The sequence below is a fragment of the Ambystoma mexicanum genome, chromosome 3p (assembly GCF_040938575.1).
Source record: "Ambystoma mexicanum isolate Mex_15411 chromosome 3p, UKY_AmexF1_1, whole genome shotgun sequence".
Classification (NCBI taxonomy): domain Eukaryota; kingdom Metazoa; phylum Chordata; class Amphibia; order Caudata; family Ambystomatidae; genus Ambystoma; species Ambystoma mexicanum.
In genome coordinates this window covers 110,655,660-110,678,919 of record NC_090925.1, presented here as the reverse complement: position 1 = coordinate 110,678,919, position 23,260 = coordinate 110,655,660, and the positions used below count along the sequence as shown (strand labels likewise).

Sequence of the window (23,260 nt, the reverse complement as noted above, 5' to 3'; positions counted from 1 at the left end):
TTCCTCAGGGTTCCTGGGTCCCCCCTACTCTGTACAACATATTTACTAAACCCCTTTATGATGATCTGGAGCTTCTCTGTATCACCTGCACTAACTATGCAGATGATAGCCAGATTCTCCTCCCACTTTCTGGGGATTATGATAAGGATTTGGCCTTGGTAAATAGGGTGTATCTCATGATCCAGGCATGGATGGCAACCCACGGTCTATGCCTGAATGATGATAAAAGATCATCATCCTAGGGACTCATTCTAACCTCAAAAAACCAAGTCAGGACAACAGCTCATTTGAGATTGATGGTAATATCATTAAGGTGTCTAAAGAGGTGAAGACACTTGGCTTCTATCTGGATGCCACCCTCTCTTTCGGCAAACAAATGAAGTCTCTGGCATCGGCCACCGCTTACACATGTAAGCTCATTAGAGCAGGCAAACACTTTCTCTCAGACAAAAACTGCCTTATCCTAGCGAGAGCCCTAATCCTCTCCAGGCTCAACTATTGTAATGCCGTCTACATTGGAGCCAATAAATCCATCACCCATCGAATTCAAATCTTACAAAATAACACCCTGCGAGCTGCCCTTGGTGTGTCCAAAAGATCACATATTTCAAAGATCAGGCGCCAAACAACTGGCTGTCCACTCAAAAGAAAATCCATTTACAAGTGGCATCCCTGTTCACAAAGCCATGAATAATGCTGCACCGAGCTATCTCACAAACAAACTCACAAAAAGAAACCATACACGCCCATCTAGAACCTCAAATGCCAATAGCCTCATCATACCAAGATTTAGGCTAACTAAGGCGGGGGAGGTAGCTTCCAGGTTCGAGCGGCCCAATTATGGAATTCACTGCCTCACTCTTTACGCGAGGAGCAGCCCTTTCCGAAATTTAGATCCAACTATATTAATCTGCTGAGGTCTGCCAATGATTAGCCCACTAGTGCCTACTCATCCTCGCGAGACCCCCAGTATAGACACATTACTGTCCTGCCTATTGTTGCTCTTGTGGACTTTTTCACTCTGCCCATCTGGCCGATGAGCTAATGCCCATTTATTGCCTGTACATATATTGTCCTCATTGTACTCTGTACTCACTATGCCTGTATGTAAACTGCAATTGCCGCTCTACCTGTAATAAACTGTATTTTGTATTTTGTATGTAACCCATGACCCTACCCTGTAACTTAAGCCTTGCATTTTCTGTAATGCTGCACCCGGCTAACTTCGGGTTTGCTGCGCATTATAAGTGAATAAAACAAACAAACAAACCCAGTACAATTGTTCTGCTCTCAGAGATGGCAGGAGAGCGTTCCAATGTCTAGCAGCAAAGGTAGGGAAGCTTGCCCCGCCTGCTCTGGATTTTTTTAATTTGGGAAGAAGCAGCCTGTTTGTGTATGCCGGTCTGAGTGGTGTGTCTGATTGGGCTATGTTGATCTACTGGGAGAAGTAAAGTGGGGCTGAGTTGGAAAGGCATCTGTGTGGGCTGAAAGGAGTCTTGAAAACGATAATCGCTCTCGAACAGGGAGCCCATGGATCTCTTTCCTGACGCTGGAGATCTGCTCTCTTTTGGCAATCTTAAGAGCAGCCCTGGTGGCATTGTTCTGGATCACCTGCATCTTGCTGATGTGTTGTGAGGTGCCTGTGAAGAGGGCATTGCAGTAGTCTAGCCTTGCCCTGAGGAATGCTGTGGCGATGGTAAGGCGACTGTCCGCGGAGAGTAAGGTACCTGGAGGCATTGATGAGCTTTGTGGTGTGGGCAGCGGATAATGCAATGGCATTCACCTGGCGTGTGAGTGACAGGGTGGCATCGAGGTAGACTCCAAGGGTCTTAACTGAAGAGGATGCAGGGATTTGTCAATATAGATATGCATCCACCAGATTAGCTGCCAATAGTCCGCTTCATGTTCTTTTAGACCAGTCTGCACTGAAGCTGCTAGATTGGGTGAGGAGTGTATCCCACGGGCTCTCGGTCTCTGGCCTATCATTAAAAGTAGTGTTCCCAGAAGATGGGTCAAGCGATGTAGAGAACGAGAGCAATTTACCGCTGATGATGACAAAGGGAATGTTCTTAGGGTCTCTGGTGGTGATGTGTTGAACACAGGGGTTGTTGTTGAATTTGCTGTTCTTCATGCAGTTTAATTTCTATCCACAGGATATCCTTCCACATATGTGCGTGTCTCATTTTGCTTGGTTATCAGAGTTCCCATGTAGCAAAAAGCAGCCTCTTTGATCTTGAAATATAGTTAATAAAAGGAGGGCAGGATGTATGGTGTGATATCTTTCCTTGAGGCTATGTGTGGATCTGCACGCAAGGTTGCGATGACGTCACACCTCAGCTGCACCGTATCAGCATTCCCAGACTAATCTTGCCCCCTTATTATGTTGGCTAAGAGGAGTCCTAGCAGGTACATCATTGGCAGTACCTCACGGACTGATGCACTGTGCCAGCTATCATGCATGCTGGTCTCCTCAAAAGGCTGCAGCACAAATCAGACCTCGGGCAGCAGCTGCCACTGTCTTGGCATAAAGAACGCCCCGTCTAAAAGCTCCACTGTGACTGTTGCCATAATCAGTCATGGCAGTGCCTTTATTTCACTTCTCCAGTTCAACATATGCAAAGTAGAATTCCAGTGAATGGCAACTGCGGTCTTCAAGTGGTGCTATGGGACCTTTCTGGCACACCTGCACTGGGAGCAGCACATTTCTTTCACTTTAGGCCTAGTTGTGAGCTGGTCTTCTGAGCCTTGACAATCATACCCTCCATGAGCTGGCAATTCCGTACAAAATGCGTCACCATCAGGTGACGGACACGAGCAAAGCAAGGAGCAGCCCCTGGTCTTGCCAATTCAACGCTTTTCATTCACAACGAGATGTCTATGGCTTTTAACTCTCAAAAAGTAGTATTTGGTGTGGCCACACAAAGAAGGCCCACTAAGTGACAGACGCTGAATGCCATCTCCTGCTGCCTCCAATTCTGTGATGCTCTTCTCCTCAATCTGGCAGGCAATGGCACGCATGTTTCCTTCAAGAGAAACAGTAGTCTCAAAAGTCTGAGCATTTTAAATGTTCTATCTCTTGTAAGGGTGCAGAAGGAGGAGGCTGACACACAGGCGGCATCATGATTGCAGTAGACTTTTATTCATCAAGAAAATGAAGGGAAAGCCTAACTTTCCCCTACTTCTATGAAGGGTTTCCCTGCCTCAACTAAAATGCTAAAGGGTTCGTCAGAATGTCCTAAAGAGTTCACCGTCCTGTGTCAAAACTCTAACTCTGGGCCTTACACTTAGAACTAAACTAGAAGGTTGCATCAATGTTCTTGAGGGTGACTCCCTCCTCTTGGATTGGGTAGCACAGGACTGGTTTCAAATTCTTAACCAGGGGGAATGTCTCCCTTCCCCTTGTCCCAATACTTCACAAACAAAGGATTGTCTATTTTGTATAACTCTGTATCAGAAAAGTTCTCCGTTTCCTCAGTCTGAGGGGAATGACTCCCTTCCCCTGGATCACAATATTCTGTCGTTTGTTCCTTTTTGCAGGTTCAACTACCAGGATAATGACTCCCTTCTCCTAGTCTCTGGCTTCACTGTTTCGCACACAAAACCAGGGGGAATGACTCCATTCCCCTGGTGGCTTGGTTAGATTGTCCCTTCTCCTGTAGATGTAGCACTACTAGGAGAATGACTTCCTTATGGCGGTAGCTTGATTTCACAGCATTTTACCCTCAGCATGTGAGAAATCAAAAGTATAGGTGATAATCCTGTAACAAGAGCTCAGCCTTTCATCTTCCCAAGTTACTTGAACTATAGTTCAAATCTGGCAAGTGGTAATAGATCATGATTACAGCGCCTAAAGGCAGGATGACTCCTGCATGAAGCACTAGACACAATATTATATCAATGGTCACTTGTGTGTTTAATGAGGTTGCACTATGAGGGCGTGCACACTCGCCCACAGTCCTGACCGGAAGTGAATTGGAAGGAACTGCTTTTAAGCATAGCACCTTTAAATCCACCCCGTTTGCCACATACCCTTAATGTGATGCAAATATATGGAAACACATTGTGTCCTGATTCCTCGAATTTCTAGAAATGTTTAATCCTACAAGACAAGTCACGGAGGACTGTTATCTGGAGAAAGTATATTAAATAAAATAAAGATATTAATAATCATGGGCAGAGCTCACTTTCTAGGGTGACTGTGTCTGTGGCATGGATATAGCTCTGCAACATAAATCTAGTCCAGTGGAAGTGGGAGGTGCAAGTGTATTGCATTTAATGTACTGTGAAGGTGGAACAATGTATGTAATATTTTTATTTGAAAAACCTGAGTTGATAAACTCCCTATGCATGTCACAGCTACATATAACAGTGGTGTGTCACTGCAATGCGGCGCGTCCATCCAGTTACTGGTATTCAACCCTACATCGCAAACATGTAACGACACAAAAAGGCGGTGGTTATGATGCCACAAAAATCATACAAAAATCAAGCATTAATGTAAGTTACATTTAATGAGAGTTACAAACTTACTTTAAAGGAGATGTCTTTATGTCACCTCATCACAAGATAAAAATGTTTACATCTCGGGAGGATAGCTCAAGGGCAACGCGCTAGCCTTGGAAGCAAGACGATGCAGAGCAACACAGGTTCGATCCTCAGGTCCGGCTTATAAACCTCTCTTATAAAGTTCTAGGTATTAAGCGCGTTATAATTAACCAATTATATTTATAATCAGCTTTGGTGAAACAAAGAGAAAAATGCTTGTATGAGAAGCATGAGTAAACTAGAGAGATGTGTCTGTGTGTAACTGCTTGCTAACACGTGCTTCACTGTGTGAGCTTCCTCAAGGCTAACAGACACTTATAGGACTATTAAAGAAGTCTCAGACTGTCACAATACTGTAAATGGTTACACAATATTATACATTATCCACTAAAAAATCATTTCGCCCCCAGAGACATCCCTTTGAAAATGGTATTGAAACTTATTCGGCAAGCTGCTTCCTGGTAACCTTAAAGTACAAATAAGCCCAGTGACCAATTGGAATATTACGGATGAGTACCCTGAAAATGGCGACTCTTCCTCACAACATGTATTCATCAAATAATGCAATGCTCCATATGACGTGTTAAGCAAATGTTCCTCTCTGAAATAAAAATTCAGCATTGCAGGTGTTTTAAAATATTAAATTAAGAATCACAAGTATATATTTTTAGTCTCGGGAGGATAGCTCAGGTGCAACGTGCTCACCTTGGAAGCAAGATGACACGGAGCACAACAGGTTTGATCCCCGGGTCCGCACTTAGAAACCTTTGGGTATTAAACGTGTTATAAATAACCTATCCTATCAATTATTTGTGCTCTCTTGAAATGGATATCCTCAAAGATTTAGAAGAAGTTGTTTTCTCAGCCCAATGTCTTAGTGCTCCTAAGAACATGATTGTATGAATGTTCGGTAGTGGTTGACCGTGGAGTAAAACATTTGGTAGAATTTATTTTGAAAATCTTACTTGACATAAAACAACATGAAAGAAAGCCACAATATGTCACCAAATGCAAATCCATACATTTTGCACTACCAATTTAGCTCACATTTGGCACCCACAAATATGTCATGGTATACAAGATGTCAGAAAACAGGATTGTTAAGAATAAAAGAAGAAAATCACAAAGGCATCAAAGAACATTTCGCCCTAAACATCGCTTTGTCAAGGCAAGGTATACAGACATGCGAGGAGACAAACAGAGACAGTTTACTGCAGCCCCATCATGTATGTCAAAGGTGACACTCAATGAAAAATAGACTACGAAATGGAAAAAAGACTGGTAAAAAGATGAAATGTAATCAAAGATAGTAAAATAGAAGTTTGTAAAGTCACAGCTCCCTTTGAACAACCTACACGTGGCATGGCAAGTGAGACAGACAGCAATTGCTGCAGTGAAAAGTGGAGTAAAGAAATAATTATAGATATAGAAACAGTTGATAAATGGACAGTGAAAAAGAAAGTTTTGAGTGTAGGCTCATCGTGCCCAGTAGATGCTGCTAAGGAAAACTGGATGCACTGGACATTCAGAAGGAAACTTAAAGGCTTGCAAATGTCCAAGCATATTGCAATGTCCATCCTAAAAGTTTATTCTGTAGACTGGGAACACAGTAGAGCCGTAGTGGCTAAAAAAAGGGAAGGGGTTTGAAAATCCTATGCAGACCAAATGGAGTGAGATCGACCAAGAAAAGAAGAAATAATTACATACTAAAAAAGAACTTCTGAGAGCCATCAATGGCACAGAACAGTACCCCTCTCTTGACAATGTCCTTTCTGGACCTGCTTCTGACCTGAAGGGGTCCACCACAAAGATCTATTAGTGAGTATTGGACCCGAGAGCCACTACCGCCCCCATTCATATCTCCCAACAATGGAAAGGGAAGGACACACAAGGGAGGTGAAGGTCCACCATCTAGGCCAATCATCTGCATGGTATGGGAAGCTAGACACCGCCAGGTCTCAGAGGCCTTGAGCCACCACATGCTGTGTGCAGGCCTGTGAGTGGAGAAAGCGACACGCAGTAGCGTATGTCGTCACTTCCTCCTACCACCAAGGTGCTTCCATGCAACAGGAGGCAGCCTGTACACAGCCACAGTAGCGCAGAGAGCAGACTCTGAACCATATCGCTCTATAAGCCAGCGAGCCATCGCTAATATGGCTCCAAACTTGCTCCTCAAGGCTCCCAAATCCCACCTATCCCAGCCACGAAAATATTGGGGGTGGCAGAGTAATTTCCCCAGGCAAAATGTCTTCCCATATGGCAGCACAAACAACCCCTTTCCAGTAGCCCGAAAGAAGCAACATGTTGGGGCCGTGGATATAGGAAATGGTCCAGAATAGCTAAACCCACCAGGTATTAGCCAAAGAAACAGGAGAATACACTAGGAATCCAATCTCCCACTGGACCAGCAAAATATTGAACATTAGAATTATTCTCAGGTTTAGCAGTCACCAGCCAGGCATGGGCCTTCCTATAAACCTAACCCAAACCCACCCGCTAACTTTTGTACGGTCAAAGAAAATGGAAAAAACGTGGGAAAATGTAATTCGGCCCAGTGGTTGGTCAAAGAAAGTGAGGACTATCATAGTTCAAAGTCCTAATATAGAGGAACAGAAAAAGGGGGCGGGTGGATGTCATAGTTTGGTGCTGGTCACTCCGAGCCATGGCAACTTTAGATGCAAGTCTCCTTGTTTGCCACCAGGGACTGGTTGTTCTGGGATCCCAGGGCTTTGGCGGGTGTAGGGTGGTGCTGGTCACTCCGAGCCATGGCACCTTTGGTTGTGAGTCTCCTTGTTTGCCACCAGGGACTGGTTGTTCTGGGATCCCAGGGCTTTGGCGGGTGTAGGGTGGTGCTGGTCACTCCGAGCCATGGCACCTTTGGTTGTGAGTCTCCTTGTTTGCCACCAGGGACTGGTTGTTCTGGGATCCCAGGGCTTTGGCGGGTGTAGGGTGGAGCTTTTCACTCTGAGCCATGGCACCCTTGGTTGGGAGTCTCCTTGTTTGCCAGCAGGGACGGGTTGTTCTGGGATCCCGGGGCTTTGGCGGGTGTAAAATGGTGCTGGTCACTCCGAGCCATGGCACCTTTGGTTGCAAGTCTCCTTATTTGCCACCAGGGACTGGTTGTTTTGGGATCTCAGGGCTTTGGCGGGTGTAGGGTGGGGCTGGTCACTCCGAGCCATGGCACCTTTGGTTGCGAGTATCCTTTTTTGCCACCAGGCACTGGTTGTTCTGGGATCCCAGGGCTTTGGCGGTTGTGTAGGGATATGCTTTGTTAACTGTTTGGTTATTTGCGGGTCCCAGGGGAAAGGATAGCCAAGAAGGAAGTTGGCTTTGCTTTGGCCTTGTCTAGGCAGCTAAGGCCGGAAGTCCAGGCCTCAAATCGCGGGGCTGTGGGTAGAGAGCAGGTAAAGGAATTTTTGATTAGGCATGTTCTGGGTGCAGGGCCGCAGGCCACAGCAGGTGTGTGGTTGGTTCTGTAGGTAAGGAATTGGGTATTTGCTCTGTTGATTAGCTTGGTTTTGAAGCCATGAGATATGGATGTGGCACTCTATGGTCATGAGCTCCAAATCCAGGGTTTCCATGGCCCGTCTGAATAGGCTGAACCCCCGTCAGGAGCCATTGTCCGTGAAGAATTCAGTGAAATTTGAATGTCACGGCATTACTGATTGTGTGGTTCCCAGAATGTTTGAATGAATGAAGCCCTTCCCTTGGCACCCGAGACCATTATCCTCCCCCCTATTCCCTATTGGAGTGGGGTGGCCTTCTTTCGTTCCTTGTAGAGCCCTTGGGCTTGGGCGAAGATGATGGCCTAAAGATCCAACGTGAGGAGGTTCTTCTGGAGGGAGCCTGCAGCCTTCCGGGATGCTCCTGAGGGTGAGACATTGCCTAGTGACTGCTGAAACCGACTGCCTTCTACCAGGGTGAGCGCGGGGATGGTGCATGTGCCCACTTGGTTTGGCAAGATCAGTTTTATTGCAAGCCTGCGGCCATTTACCACCCAATGGCTTAACTAGATCTGGTCACTGCGCTGATCCTGACCACGAAGAGGAGGTAGCGCCAGCACTTAGGTGCACCAGCACTCAACAGTGCCTTGAAGACCTGCGCCTGACCAAGACCTAACTACAAAATCCACCACCAACCACAAAGTGCATGTACTCGGAGGAGTGAGTGCCACCACAGGGGTCTTCTTGCAACCTTCCACTCCCAGAGCTCTGCCTCCATTAATCCAAACCAGTCTGTGGTTTGCTCTCGTCCCAGCACTTTGTCTTCTGTGGCTACTATTTGCTTCCTCTGTTCGAAGGTCACCTTGCAGCTGCTCCTCACTAGCGCCGGTACTTCTGGGCTCATGGAAGACCAGAGCTGCAACCTCTGGCGCGAGCCAGATGTGAGCATCCGGAGGCACCCAGCTTCGAAGCACCTGAAGAAGACTGGCCGTGAGGTATCGGAGAATAGGACCACCATCGGGAGAAGCCTGAGGAACGGTCTTTCACAATGTGTACCACAGCGCTTGAACCATATTCTAAAAGGGCCCGAGTGGTTCCAACCAGAAATCCCAGTCTCGCTATTCCTCATCCGGCCCAGCCAATCACAATTCTGTACCTCTGCCCTGCTCTTTTAATGGAGACCAATGCCCCTGCTGAGTAGGATTTGGAAAAGCAACACCACCAAGTCATCGATTCAGTGAACAGTGGCCATGCTGCCCCCCCAGTGACCCCGATAACAAGGACCACCCTGCCACTGACTCTAGGAGCTAAACACTTGGGACTTTGGTAGTTTTACCGTACCCTTTGCTCAACATACGGATTGACTTGCCTTTTTAAAAATATTTAAAACTTTTTTAAGATTTAAAATAGAACTGCTGCCAGTTAAATTATGTTGAGGCTAAAAGCGCAACCGGTGTAGCACAACATTTCAGGGGCATTGTCCGCAGGAGCCGTCCATCAATTCAGATTCCTCCATTAATACCCAAGCGTTTAAGACCCAATCTATTCAGCATTGCATTTTTTTAAGACAAGTACAGAAATGATATTATTTGGGGGTGTCATTTCCACAATCTGTTGGTAGTTTATTGGTGGTGCCGGTGTGTATCTGCCCATTCTGGATAGGGCAATGATTTACCACCTGCAGTATTGATCACATACCACCAGTGTTCCTTATACTCCTTATACTGCCCTTTGCGCAAGCAAGCCAGTGGTCTGAAAGATGCTACCTTCTTCCAATGGCTGGGACATAGGCAAATAGCCCACAGGAAGGGAAGCCTCCATCTTCCGAGGGGGTAGCCAGATGACCCCCCCCCCTCTACCCCACGTGTGCCTACGCCTGGCGTGTGCTCTCTGGGGGGTCCTCTTGGAAGAAACACGCATTCCTTCCTGTCCCCTAAAACCCTGGGCAGCCCCTTGGAACATACTTCTCAAAGTGTGAAATGAGTCTGATTATTTTGATTGGATTTACAAATGAAACCACACAATTTGAAACAAGTAACAAAAACATGATTCCACCATTACTGAGTCAATTTCGTGAATTTTGTAGATCATTTTCAAAACACCAAAATATCCTTTAAACAAAATCGATTCTCCAATGCACTGTAAACATGTATTGCATCTTCAACAGTTCAAACTCTAGTTTCTATATAAATAGGTTTTAAACAATTATATATATATACATATATATATCTATATATATATATATATATATATATATATTGATTTAGTTGAATCAACTAAATAAGTTGATTTAGTTTACATTTCAACCTTTCAATATTACAAAAAATAGTATATCAATGTTAAAACAATACAATTATTTCATATTTCATCTAGGCGGACCATGGTAAAAATACTAAAAAGATTATTGCAATTTATAATTCCTAGCATTCATTATATTCATTATTACTCGTTTCACAAAATATCTAAGAACAACAACAAATATCCGATCATTGCTAAAATCTCCATCTGCCGCTGGTCCCTAAAAATCCTCTCCCATAAAAGATCTGCAGGTAAGTCTGTAAAATCTCTAAAGATACTTTGAAGAACAAATTTTCTTTTTTTATTTTAAACTAATTTATTAAATATTAACTGAAGAAATCAATGTAACAGAGATATAATAGACAATTATCCATACAATAATAATGAAAAATATATTGGAAGGGAAAACAAACAAATAAATAAATAAATACATACATATAAAATAACCTGTATTCTGATAAGTAGATATGCTTGTTTCAATTTACTCATTATATTGTTCATGTCTTTTACTTCTTGGTTTGTTGCTATGCCAGAGTTTTCTAGAAGGTTGTTTTCAGGTCAGTGTTTTGAATTGCTATTACTTTTTGACTTTTGTAGAACCAATTTTCTCTGGGATAATAGGTTCGGACTTAGCACCATGAGATGCTTTACAGTTTCCATTTCATTAACATTCTTACACAATCGACAGCATTTTTCTAACTCCTTAATATTTTGGAGAGAAGGGAAAGAGAAAGATGAGTTATATGGGAAGATCTTGGCTACCCAATCTACAAAGCAGGCACATTCTTTCTGCGTTAGTAATGCCCCTCTAAGCCCCCACCACTATGCTAACCGCTAAAAAACAAAACTTCAGAAAGCGATGCATCTGATTGGCCCAGGCCTCCTACAGGTACCTTGGTATGCAATCAGGGGTTCGTGAATATACAAGACGTAGGTGTTGAACAGAGAGTGGCGTCTCCTTTAAAGCGCGCTCTGTAAGCCCTGTCGCTTTAAGCCGTTCTTTGGTTCGCTGTCGCCTAGCGACACAATATTCCGATCCAGGGCGAGCCGCCAAACTCATTAGCTTTGAAACATTCACACTTAACCAGTTAGAAGACGAATGTCCTTTCTTTTTTAAAAGGCCTCCTTCCTTGGAGTATTAGGAGGGGCTCACTGAATGACCCACCAAAATTAAATGGCTCCTGCGGGATCCCAGTGAACTTGACAATTCCAGGTGAGTCGCCCAGAAAATGGACGATTGCCCGATTTGGAGCAATCTTTTCCAGATTGTGCACTTGAACTTTCCCAGCTGTAACAGAGGTTTTGTAGAGGCACGCCACTAAGTTAAAAGATTGAAAATATTCATTTTCCTCAGGGCACCTAGACTTTTATAGGCCATGAGTTCTATCAAATAAGTTTAACCCACCACTGGTGTACAGGGTGCTTTGTAGTCTATTACAAGTCTGGTGGTCTGGAAATAAGGGTGCTGGTATCAACGTCCCGCACCCTTTCTGGACCACCATACTACGAGAAGTGGCGTAACACAAAATGTGGGGACCCCCTGCAAGCCCTGCTGAGGGCCCCCCCCTCTTCACACTGGGCCCCACGATGGTTATTTGCAGCATGGAGCCCCCCGCACCGCCAGTGCTGTGGGGGCTCCCATTACACCAGTGACTACAAGAATGCGTGCACGACCAGTGCTCCCGGCAGGTCTGACCAGGCATGCATGGTTTTCACAGAAGTACTGCCATCGTTAGCAACGGTTCCAGTGCTTCTGTGTCCCCATTCCCGCAGAGTCCTAAGGGACTCCGCGGGAATGGGGACTTACACTTCCTGCCGCCTGATATCCCGGCCCGACGCCACCCAGAATATCACGGTGGCACCGGGATAACAGGCGACAGAACAGTGTTACAAGGTCGACAGCGACCCGCCGATAGCACCGGCGGGTTTCCACCAACCTCGTAATGAGGCCCTAAGGCTCATTATTAGATTCCCGGTATCCTGTGGGATACTGAGAATCTACTGTACCATCTCTGACGCTAGGTATCCCGGTATTACTGAGATATTACTTGCGACGGAGACGCCAGTAACTCCCCATTCCATGGAGTCTCATAGGACTCCAAGGGATGGGGGTTGCCGAATCCCTGGCACAGTTAGTACAGGGGATTCAGGCATTTATCTGCCGGTAGGGGCCTGATGTACCGGAAGGTCAGGCCTGCTGGTAGATCAGAGCCCCTACTGGCAGACTTGGAGTTGGCCGGTCCGGAAAGGTATCGGTATACGTTCTTACCAGCACTTTATATCCGGGCCAGTCATCTCATAATTAGGGACTGCAAACAAGAATTTCCAATTACAGGAGTCCTCAAATGTAATGTCCAGATACACATACAATTTATGGAGTGCAATATAACATGTATTACTTATACAACCAATCTAGGTTATTTTTCTAAGAGGGGCAACATATCATTACTTTTGATTGCAGAAAAGTTATTTTATTAAGTTGATTTTAGCACTATTCTGAAATCTGATCCAATTAACGTCGTCTGCATAAATAGACCACAACCCCCTCTCCCCATGCCAAAAGACATCCTTGTTTAAGGCCATTTCATGCAATTCTCTTTCTCCAGTGGCCTTTGGTAGAACACTAAACCCCCCATGCCCCCAGGTCTGAGCAGGTCTGAGCAGGTAATTTGATGATTAAAGGTCTAAGCGTGACGGGAATCCGCCTGGCTAACAATGTTGCCCGCAAGATGGACCTACCAACAGTATTCAACAGTCTAGTGAAGCGAAGATCTCTTTGTCGTGACATAGGTCTCAAGAGTGTTCAATGCGAGACATGGAGAGCCAGTTGGCGGAGCAGGTCTCAAGAGTGGTCAATGCGAGACATGGAGAGCCAGTTGGCGGAGCAGGTCTCAAGAGTGGTCAATGCGAGACATGGAGAGCCAGTTGGCGGAGTAGGTCTCAAGAGCCGTCAATGAGAGACATGGAGAGCCAGTTGACGGAGTAGGCCTCAAGAGCGGTCAATGAGAGACATGGAGAGCATGTTGGCGGAGTAGGTCTCAAGAGTGGTCAATGTGAGACGTGGAGAGCCAGTTGGCGGAGTAGGTCTCAAGAGCGGTCAATGCGAGACATGGAGAGCCAGTTGGCGGAGTAGGTCGCAAGAGCGGTCAATGCGAGACATGGAGAGCCAGTTGACGGAGTAGGCCTCAAGATAGGTCAATGAGAGACATGGAGAGCATGTTGGCGGAGTAGGTCTCAAGAGTGGTCAATGCGAGACGTGGAGAGCCAGTTGGCGGAGTAGGCCTCAAGAGCGGTCAATGCGAGACATGGAGAGCCAGTTGGCAGAGTAGGTCTCAAGAGTGGTCAGTGCAAGACATGGAGAGCATGTTGGCGGAGTAGGTCTCAAGAGTGGTCAACGCGAGACGTGGAGAGCCAGTTGGCGGAGTAGGTCGCAAGAGCGGTCAATGCGAGACGTGGAGAGCCAGTTGATGGATTCTCTTGAGTCACGTTTGCTCCAATGGAATTAGCATTCATTGGAACTCTTTGCATCATTTCTTGGGAGCAGTCAAGGATGCTTTGTGGCAGAAATACACGAGGCGGGAATACACTTATAGGGCTTCCCATACTCCATAGAAAACAACCCCAACTGTTTTTTTATGTATCCATCTGTTATCTATACCATGCTTAGAGCTGCACTCCTCCAGCTTCTAAGCGCTAGATGGGGTTTCACACCCATATTGCTCGGTACCGCTGTGTTCCAAACATGAGCATTTAGCCCCTGAGCTAGCTTTGCTCCCTGCCGCCCCATGCTTATTCTGCCCACGATAGGCCAAGCTCATCATTTCTTTAATTAATGTAGTGGCCTGTCTTTGAACTTTTTCCAGCTCATTAATATCCTTTTCATTTATGTCTTTATTTAATTAGCTGTGCCCAGCGTGTCCTATGCCGATCCGGCACTCTAGCTCCCTCTCTCCCGCTCTCTCTCGCTCTGTCTCCCTCTCATTCTATGTTGCTCTCTCTTTCTATGTGAGTGAAAGTCTCAATGTCACATGTGCGTTTGCTAGAGCCACCCCAGCTGTTGCTGACAGCTGCATGACCAGATGAAAAACAGACGTTGAGGTTGGGTAAGGGATCAGTGTTAATATTGTAAACTAGCTCTTTTTAAAATTTTAAAATGCTTTTTGTTATAATAATTTCGCATTTATATAATGCTACGAACCCTCAGGTATCTGAGCGCTGCTTACCCACGGTGTGTGGTGCACATTTATCGACCTCGGAAGGATGAAAGGCTGAGTTTGGCCCTGCCGGGATTCGAACCTGTGTTAGCAGGCTCTGAAAGAGCTGAGTTTGGCCGTGCTGGGATTCGAACATACGATCTCAAAGCGAGTGCTCTACTCCCTGTGCCACTTGACCGGCTTAATGACTTAATGATCACTACAAGTATACATGTTAGTGATAAGAACAGTACACGTCTTTCTAAGGAAAGCACATAATCAAAACCTAACACAAATACACATAGTTTATCATTTCAAGACAGACAGTCTGCTACACTACTATTGTGTGGTTTCGAAATGTTCCTATGTGAAAGGGCAAGGGGTCAAATAGCACCACTGGGGGTTCAAGCCTGCTTTGCATGAAATCAAAGAGCATTCTGGGAACATACGAATGACCCCAGGCTAGCAATTTCTGCCACTCTCTGAAGTTTTGTAGTTTAACACTGTTAAATAAATTAGATTTATAAGGCACGAACCTAGCTGAGCGGAAAAGAGTGCTGTACATAAGAGGTGCGCTGCTGTGTGTGTGTCAAGGATATCAAAGTTTGATGTCCTTGAGTTGTGTGTACATGGTTTGCTGAACCTGACCCTATGCACCTCCATCTATTCGCTAGAAAACAGGTTTTTGGGCTGGCCTTTCTGGCTCATCATTTCTCCTCTGATACAGTGTGTATTCTGCCGGGCCTCCTTTTGCTGTTGATGCAGCGTGTTTGGAACCAGGCCCCTCTGTGTCTCTGACACCTCAGTGTTTTCTTGTCTCCCTTGATACAGTGTTGACTGAACCTAAACCCTGCAGGCCTTGGTTTCTCCCCTGATCCGCCACGTGGTGGCCCTGACACCTCGGGGTCGTCTTGTTTCTCTTGATATAGTGTTTACACGACCCCTCGCTGTGTCTCTGCACCAATGTGTTTAATTTGTTGTTGTGTTCTTAGTTTAAAGTGAAACCTTACACAATCAGTTGGGGAAACCTTTACATTGTGCACAGTCCTCCTAGTTATGCATTCTTGCACGTCCACAAGTCACGGTTGAAATCCACAAATTACGTACATACAAAAAAAGACACGTTTTTGTGAATCTTCTTTTCTCCACTCACACAATGTTTACTGAGCCGGACACCCCTGCCGCTCTCTCTGTGCTTCAGCGCTTGTGCACAGTTTGGTTAACTTGACCTCTTTGTGCCTCTGTTTACGCCCCTGTACAGTCTTTGGTGCGACCCCGTTAGCCCCAGAGTTTCGGTGTCCCATTAGTTGGCGACGCTGGTCCTCTTGAGTCCTGCCCTGTTTCAATCCGTGAGTACTGTCTGGGCCCCTGTTTCAATCCGTGTGTACTCTCTGGGCCCGTTTCAATCCGTGAGTACTGTCTGGGCCCCTGTTTCAATCCGTGTGTAGTCTCTGGGCCCCTGTTTCAATCCATGAGTACTGTCTGGGCCCGTATTTCAATCCGTGTGTACTCTCTGGGCCCCTGTTTCAATCCGTGTGTACTGTCTGGGCCCCTGTTTCAATCTGTGAGTACTGTCTGGGCCCCTATTTCAATCCGTGTGTACTCTCTGGGCCCCTGTTTCAATCCGTGAGTACTGTCTGCACCCCTGTGTCAATCCGTGAGTACTGTCTGTGCCCCTGTGTCGATCTGTGAGTGTTGTATGTGCCTCTGTGTCAATCCGTGAGTACTGTCTGTGCCCCTGTGTCAATCCGTGAGTTCTGTATGTGCTTCTGTGCTCCTGTGTCAATCCGTGAGTGCTGTCTGTGCCCCTGTGTCAATCCGTGAGTACTGTCTAGGCCCCTCTTTCAATCTGTGTGTACTGTCTGGGCCCCTGTTTCAATCCGTGAGTGCTGTCTGTGCCCCTGTGTCAATCCGTGAGTGCTGTCTGTGCTCCTGTGTCAATCTGTGAGTACTGTCTGTGCCCCTGTGTCAATCCGTGAGTGCTTTCTGTGCCCCTGTGTCAATCCGTGTGTACTGTCTGTGCCCCTGTGTCAATCCGTGAGTACTGTCTGTGCCCGTGTCTCAATCCGTGTGTACTGTCTTGGGAACCAGGTCTGCTGCATCGCCTTGTCTTGCCTGATGCATTGTAGGGGGCGCCTGACTCCTCTGGGTCTCTGTTTCGCCCCTGGTTGTGTTTACTGAGCCTGACCCCCTGCGTGCCTCTATCCCCAGGCGCACTGTTGGAGAGCCTGGCACCCCCCAGTTATTGGTTTCTGCCCTCCATAGCATGGCCTACATTAATGCCCCCCTTTTGATTCTGTCAACCAATGTTCAGTGGCTGGCGCCATGTCTCATGATCTGGTCTGAACTAAGGTCGTGGTAGGCTGCGAGGCGGAGCAGGGGGGCTACAAGGGGCTCGGGGGATAGAGGGAGGCGGGGGTTGACAGCCTCTCTTGGCACAGCTCTACGGCTGCTGTCCTCAGTGTGTGCTTATTGATTTTGTAAAGCTTGCTCTGAATTTTTTAGTAGGACTTCCTGAAGAGCTGAGTAACTAATAACCAGGGCTGCTCACGTCACAGCCTGGCGGTCTTTGCCGCAGGTTGCAGGGTCTGGTCACTGTTGGTTTGTTTGTTTGTTTAATCATGTGTAATGCGCTCCAGGCACTGGGGTATCAGGGCGCAGCAGTTACAGGATATGCAAAGCTTGAGTACAGAAGTTTCAGGGTGTGCACCTGAAAGTGTGTGTGTGTGACACTTTCGCCGAATGACAGCCTGCTTCTCTGGTTGGATGATGCAGGGAACGCAGGAAAGGGCGTTCTGCTGGCCTGCCAATTCCCCTTGGTGCAGTGGGTCTGCATGTGTTTCTCCACAGCGCTGTGGGCATGAAGAAACACCACATGCCGATCCAAACACACCTGGCAGTTCTGTGGGCAGCGGAGCCATCAGATACCCGTTGTGTGCCCGGACATGCTGTGCTATGATGCCATCCACTCCAGTAAACTTTCTCTGCCACTCTCCCCTTATACACCAAGAGAAGTCCAGTTTAAGTGGCCTTCGGTGGACACCCAGGACGGGGCCCGGCGTAGCTAACACCCTGGCTTAGTGCCTAGAGGTCATTTAGATGATGTGCAATACACTTGCAAGAACGTCCAGACACCACCTCCATTCAACCATTGGCCTCTCTGATGAGACCGCCACTGTGGGCCCACTGTCATGCCTCATTTGGATGAAGAAGACGCAGTCTGTTTTACAGCTAAGCTGATGCTCCAATTATGTGCATGGCTCCTGTGATGGATTGCCATCTGCAAGGGTGGGACAGCCTCCACTTTTTTGTTTTTTATTGATATAAAATGGATGCGGGTAATAGTGTTTCTGAAAGCGAGGCATGCTAATCAGACCTCCATTTCAAAATGGTCTATGCCAATATTATTGTGCACGCAGGTGCCTTGCTGTAACCCGTCTACTAACATGGCAGTGCCAGCTCTGCAATGTCACACTGCAGGTTTAAGAGGCACCTGTGCATCCCTGACAGCTGCTGAGACACAAAGTCACTACAAACAGAGGAATCAATTTAACTGCTACACCTCTGATCTAAATTATAATAATTGTCGGCCTTGATCAGTCTGATGGCAGGTACAATCTCTAAATATTAGCCATATCTGGTTGTGGCATTGCAACTGATAAGAGCACACAATTCTGAAGCCATGTCAATTTAATATTCCATCAGTGTCAGCTCTACGCTCACGACTTCACCATGCCAGGACAGATGTGTCCTAGCGTCTGTGCTTAATGTCTCCACAGCTGGCTCGTGAAACAAAAGACAGGATCAAAAAGCATCGCCTGTCTGTCAAAAGCATCTTCTTGTAATGTGGAGTTGCTTCTTGCACCGCACGGTGGACCAGTCAAATAGCTAACCAACCTGGTGCCGAATCAATGCCTCAAAATAGCGCCTAGAAGCCTTGCTTGATGCTGTCGCACCCCTTGAGATAAGAATAGGGTACTGTGAAAAGGCCCTGTGCCCTTGGTCCACTTTTGGGAGGTTAGTGACTTTTAAGCCCCCCTCCCCCCCACTTTTCAGCCTTTTTCTCCCATTAGATCCTTGAACATTGACATTTGGGCATTTAAGCTCCGGGTCACGCTGCTCATCTACCTCTCCAAAACAGTCGGTATTTTCTGTATTATGTGTTCAAGGGAGGAGGTTGCTAGTGTTTTCGTCAGTTAGTTGCATTGTATTATTTGATTAAAAGCCTAGATTTGTGTAGATGTAGAACCTTGATTGGACCTTCTTTTTATTGTGGAGCCCTTGTGCTGACGCTGTTTTGGTGTGTTATCAGCTCACACAGACTCCTGAGAGCAGCCTGCCCTCGGCTCGCGTTACCCAAAAAGGCGAGGGAGGTGCAGCCGCCGTCTGTGCCTGTTTCCACTCTGTAAATGGGATCCCTGCTGGGTCAGTAGTAGTGTGGGGGCTGAGTAGGCGGCTTAGGCACTACTGATGCCTAGACTACTGCAGGGCAGTAGCCATTTCCTCAGAGTCCCCACACAAACAAGTGGCAACTGCTTTTGGTGACCTGGCACAGTACAGGGAAGCACCCAGGATTTAGACAGGGGGTGCAGTCTGCCCTGTGGCCTTCAGTACATGTGCAGTGGTAGTCAGATGGGGTTGGTAGTGGGGTCAGGGCGCCTGTAACCACTCTTTGTCGCAGTAAGGGTGTGTGTGGTGGATGTCTGTAAGGAATTGAGCGGGGTAGGGGTGGTTTATTGTCTGGTGCAGCTACATGGGGGCGGGGGGGTGTATTTTCCCTCGAGCATTGCATTGTCAAGTCACACACACACACACACACTTCTGCAGCGACCTGTGTGTCACAGGTGGTAAAACCGGCAGGGCACAACCTGCCTTCCATGAAACGGTGCCTGGCAACAATGGTTCCACCGGGCACCAAAGTCTCGAGAAGCAAAGCTCACTTTCTGCTTAGAAGCGCTGGATATGGTTCTGTGGTCGCCATCTTCCGAAACCCTGACGCACGTTGACAGAAGTAGGGGGGCGAAAATTGGCAGCGCCCCCCGGGAAGCGCCAGGCTCCAAGGGTGGGAGAGGGTATGAGGGTGGGGCGTAGCTGAACCATGTCACGTGGGCAGCCAGTTATCGGTTACCATGTAGGGGCGGCAGGTTAACATGCAGGGGGCGACCCTGGAGTTTGGGGGTGCTGTGGCACGGGTGTTGCCATTAATAACTGCCAAGAAACAATGACATTGAAAGTGTGTGCTGTATATTTGCAGCATAAATATGAAATGGGCATTGAGCAACGCCCACCTCGCCAGAAGCCCAGCTCCCCCATCCGCCCACCCCCAAACCATTAATCACTTTGATGGAAAGGCGCATGGTCACGTGGTCCCTATTTTCACTGACCTCTCAGTCTCTTTTTCTTCTCAGCCTCCGAGTCGCTCCATCCCCTCCTGCCACCCCACGCCTCACCATCTGTCCCTCCCTCACCTATCTCTCTACTCTAACACACCCGCCCTCCCTGCCTCACCTGCCTCTGTTCCCCGCGCCTCCCCACCTGGTTCCCTTTCTGTCTCCGCCCCCTCCCCTGTTCTCCCGCCCCCCCCCCCGCCTCTCTGCCTCTCTGCTTCATCTCTGCTGCAGCCATCCTCGGCCTCTCCTCCACCTGTTTCTCATGTTGTCTCTGCCCTTCGGCTGCATCCCTTGCAGCCAGCCCCCACCTTCCCTCTTCCTCCTCCCCACCCCCTCACCGTCTGTTGCTCGCCCCTCCCAGCCGCCTCCTCCTCCCGACCTGTTACCTCCGCAGTGAGGGCGCAGGCAGGTGTATAACGTGTGGCCGTCACTGGGTGTCCAGTCAGGGGAGGAGAATGAATCAGACCTCTCACTTCTAGATGGGGGATTGGGGGGGGGGGGGGGCATGGATGACCTTGGTCTGGCACAGGTGCGGGGGTTGATGGAAATGTAGGTGAGCACTGCCCAGCCCATTCGTCCGTGCACTCACGGTGACACGGAGCTGCCGCATTTAGAAACCGCCATCATTAAAGCACGGGTTAGAAATGACTACTTGCATGTGACTAGTCACACAGTTTCCGTCACAGCCGGTCTGCGAGCGGCCCCTGACACTTGTTTGTCGCAGTATCTCTTAACAGCCCTCCCACCGCACATCTCTATCTTTTAACACCCCCCCCCCCCCAGTTCAGCTTCTGGTTTCTCTCCCCACGCCCCCCCATTTCCCCTTTATGCCCCATCTTACCCCTAAAACAATTGCTTCGTAGCCAGACTGCCCTCTATCATCAACCCCCATCTTCTTTCCATTTGCCCCTCCCCTCCTGTCCACGCACTCTGTTTACAAAAAACCCGCCCGTTGCCCTTACTTTACCCGCAGACTTGGTACCCACCAGCCCCGCACCCCCATCCCCCATACAGTCCTTCTCACTCCCCTTACCCTGTACATCACTGCGCCAAAGCCCTGGCCTGGGCGAGGCGCCCCCTCCCTCCCCCTCGCGTGTCCCGCTCCATCCCTTCAGGATGCGCCCCATTGGTGCCCTCCGTGCCCCTACGGACACGGGTGCCACACGGCGCACTAATTGCCGCAGCGGGCCGCGAGAGGAATGCCGGGCTTACCTCAGCGTGCAGCCTCCTCCCGCTGCTCTCAGACAGCGCCCGGCTCGGCACCTGCTCCCCCTCTGCACAGCATCAATAATTCAGAGCGGAGAGGGATGCAGGCAGCCGGGTCCTGCTCAGCGCGCGCCGGCGCCCTCCCACACCTCTCCTGCGCACACACACACACACACACACACACCTCCCTCGCGGGCGCACAGCTCGCTCTTGCGTAATGCGCGGACCTCGCATGGGCTCTCTTACATACACAGACCTCACTTTTACTCACACACCACACACTCATATAACACACCTACCTCACCGGCACACCCTCCCTGGCAGATACACACCTCTCCTGCACACACACACCTCCCTCGCGGGGGCACAGCTCGCTCTTGCGTAATGCGCGGACCTCGCATGGGGTCTCTTGCATACACAGACCTCACTTTACTCACACACCACACACTCCTATAGCACACCTCCCTTACCTCTCCTGCACCCACACACCTCCCACGCAGGCGCACCCCTCACTCTTGCATAATGCAACGACCTCGCAGATGCTGTTACATTCACAGACCTCACTTTTACTCACACACCACACACTCATATAACACACCTACCTCACCGGCACACCCTCCCTGGCAGATACACACCTCTCCTGCACACACACACCTCCCTCGCGGGGGCACAGCTCGCTCTTGCGTAATGCGCGGACCTCGCATGGGCTCTCTTACATACACAGACCTCACTTTTACTCACACACCACACACTCATATAACACACCTCCCTCACCGGCACACCCTCCCTGGCAGATACACACCTCTCCTGCACACACACACCTCCCTCGCGGGGGCACAGCTCGCTCTTGCGTAATGCGCGGACCTCGCATGGGCTCTCTTACATACACAGACCTCACTTTTACTCACACACCACACACTCATATAACACACCTCCCTCACCGGCACACCCTCCCTGGCAGATACACACCTCTCCTGCACACACACACCTCCCTCGCGGGGGCACAGCTCGCTCTTGCGTAATGCGCGGACCTCGCATGGGGTCTCTTGCATACACAGACCTCACTTTACTCACACACCACACACTCCTATAGCACACCTCCCTTACCTCTACTTCACCCACACACCTCCCACGCAGGCGCACCCCTCACTCTTGCATAATGCAACGACCTCGCAGATGCTGTTACATTCACAGACCTCACTTTTACTCACACACCACAAGTCCGATAACACGCCTCCCTTACTGGCACCACCCCCTCACAGATGCACACCTTTCCTGTATACACACACCTCCCTCTCATGTGCACAGATCGCTCTTGCATAATGCACTGACCGTGGGGAAGATTTTCTTACATACACAGACCTCACGTTTACTCACACACCACACACTCATAGGCTATATTATTTGGTATGTATATAGGCTCTATATATCATTTGTATGACCTCAAGTGCTGGTACGTTGAACGCCCTCGGGGACCGTAGTCTGGGTCAGCTGAAGGAGTAGGGTGTTGAAGGGTGCTTTAGTGCACCAGTTGTGTGTGCAGCTGATGTAGTTTCTTGATGGTAGCTGCATTCTAGCATTAGGTGTGGTGGTAGCGGCATCAGTTCAATGTGTGCAGTCAGGCGGGTGGACACCAAGACTGGGTTCTGGCTGCGTTAGGCCTGAGGGACGCTTATGGGTGCAGCTAGGCTGGTTTTTCGTGGGATATAGCTGTGTTGAGGCGTTCATGGGATAGTATTTGTATGTGAGCAGCTAGGACGAATTGATTGAGGGGTGTAGCTGCACTCTAGTGTGTGATGGTGTAGAGTAGACAGTGATGTGATTGATATATGACGGTTCATCCACACAGCGCATACTCACGATGTGCTTCAAATCGCTCGACGACAGGGAGGGAACAAGGGTGTACACAAAGACACTCTCACAGACCATGAAAAGCAAGAATGTGAAGCTAGCCACTGCACTCGGCCTAGCGACACCCAGACAGTGCAGGTGCCAAGACACAGATAGGGGGAACGGTACACGAGGACCTGAGGGGTTGTGGCACACAGCGACATCGCGGGGAACCAGGGGATAGGGGCATACAGCCAAAGCATCGAGGGGCTATGAGGGTGCTGGTGGCACAGAGAGACATCACGGGACCAGGGGGTTCGGGGGCACACAGCGACAGTGTGGGACACGAGAAGAG

At 48.5% G+C, this 23,260-nt stretch overlaps 1 protein-coding gene across 1 annotated transcript in view; it reads right to left on the bottom strand.

Moving 5' to 3' along the window:
• The window catches only part of LOC138580135 (rap1 GTPase-activating protein 1-like), a 713,312-nt gene extending 691,807 nt beyond the window's left edge, over positions 1-21,505 (bottom strand). The window contains exon 1 of the mRNA XM_069650446.1: positions 21,375-21,505. Coding sequence (XP_069506547.1) covers positions 21,375-21,490 — 116 coding nt within the window. The 5' untranslated portion in view covers positions 21,491-21,505. The remainder of the gene's footprint in view (positions 1-21,374) is intronic.
• Between the last annotated feature and the right edge of the window lie 1,755 nt (positions 21,506-23,260).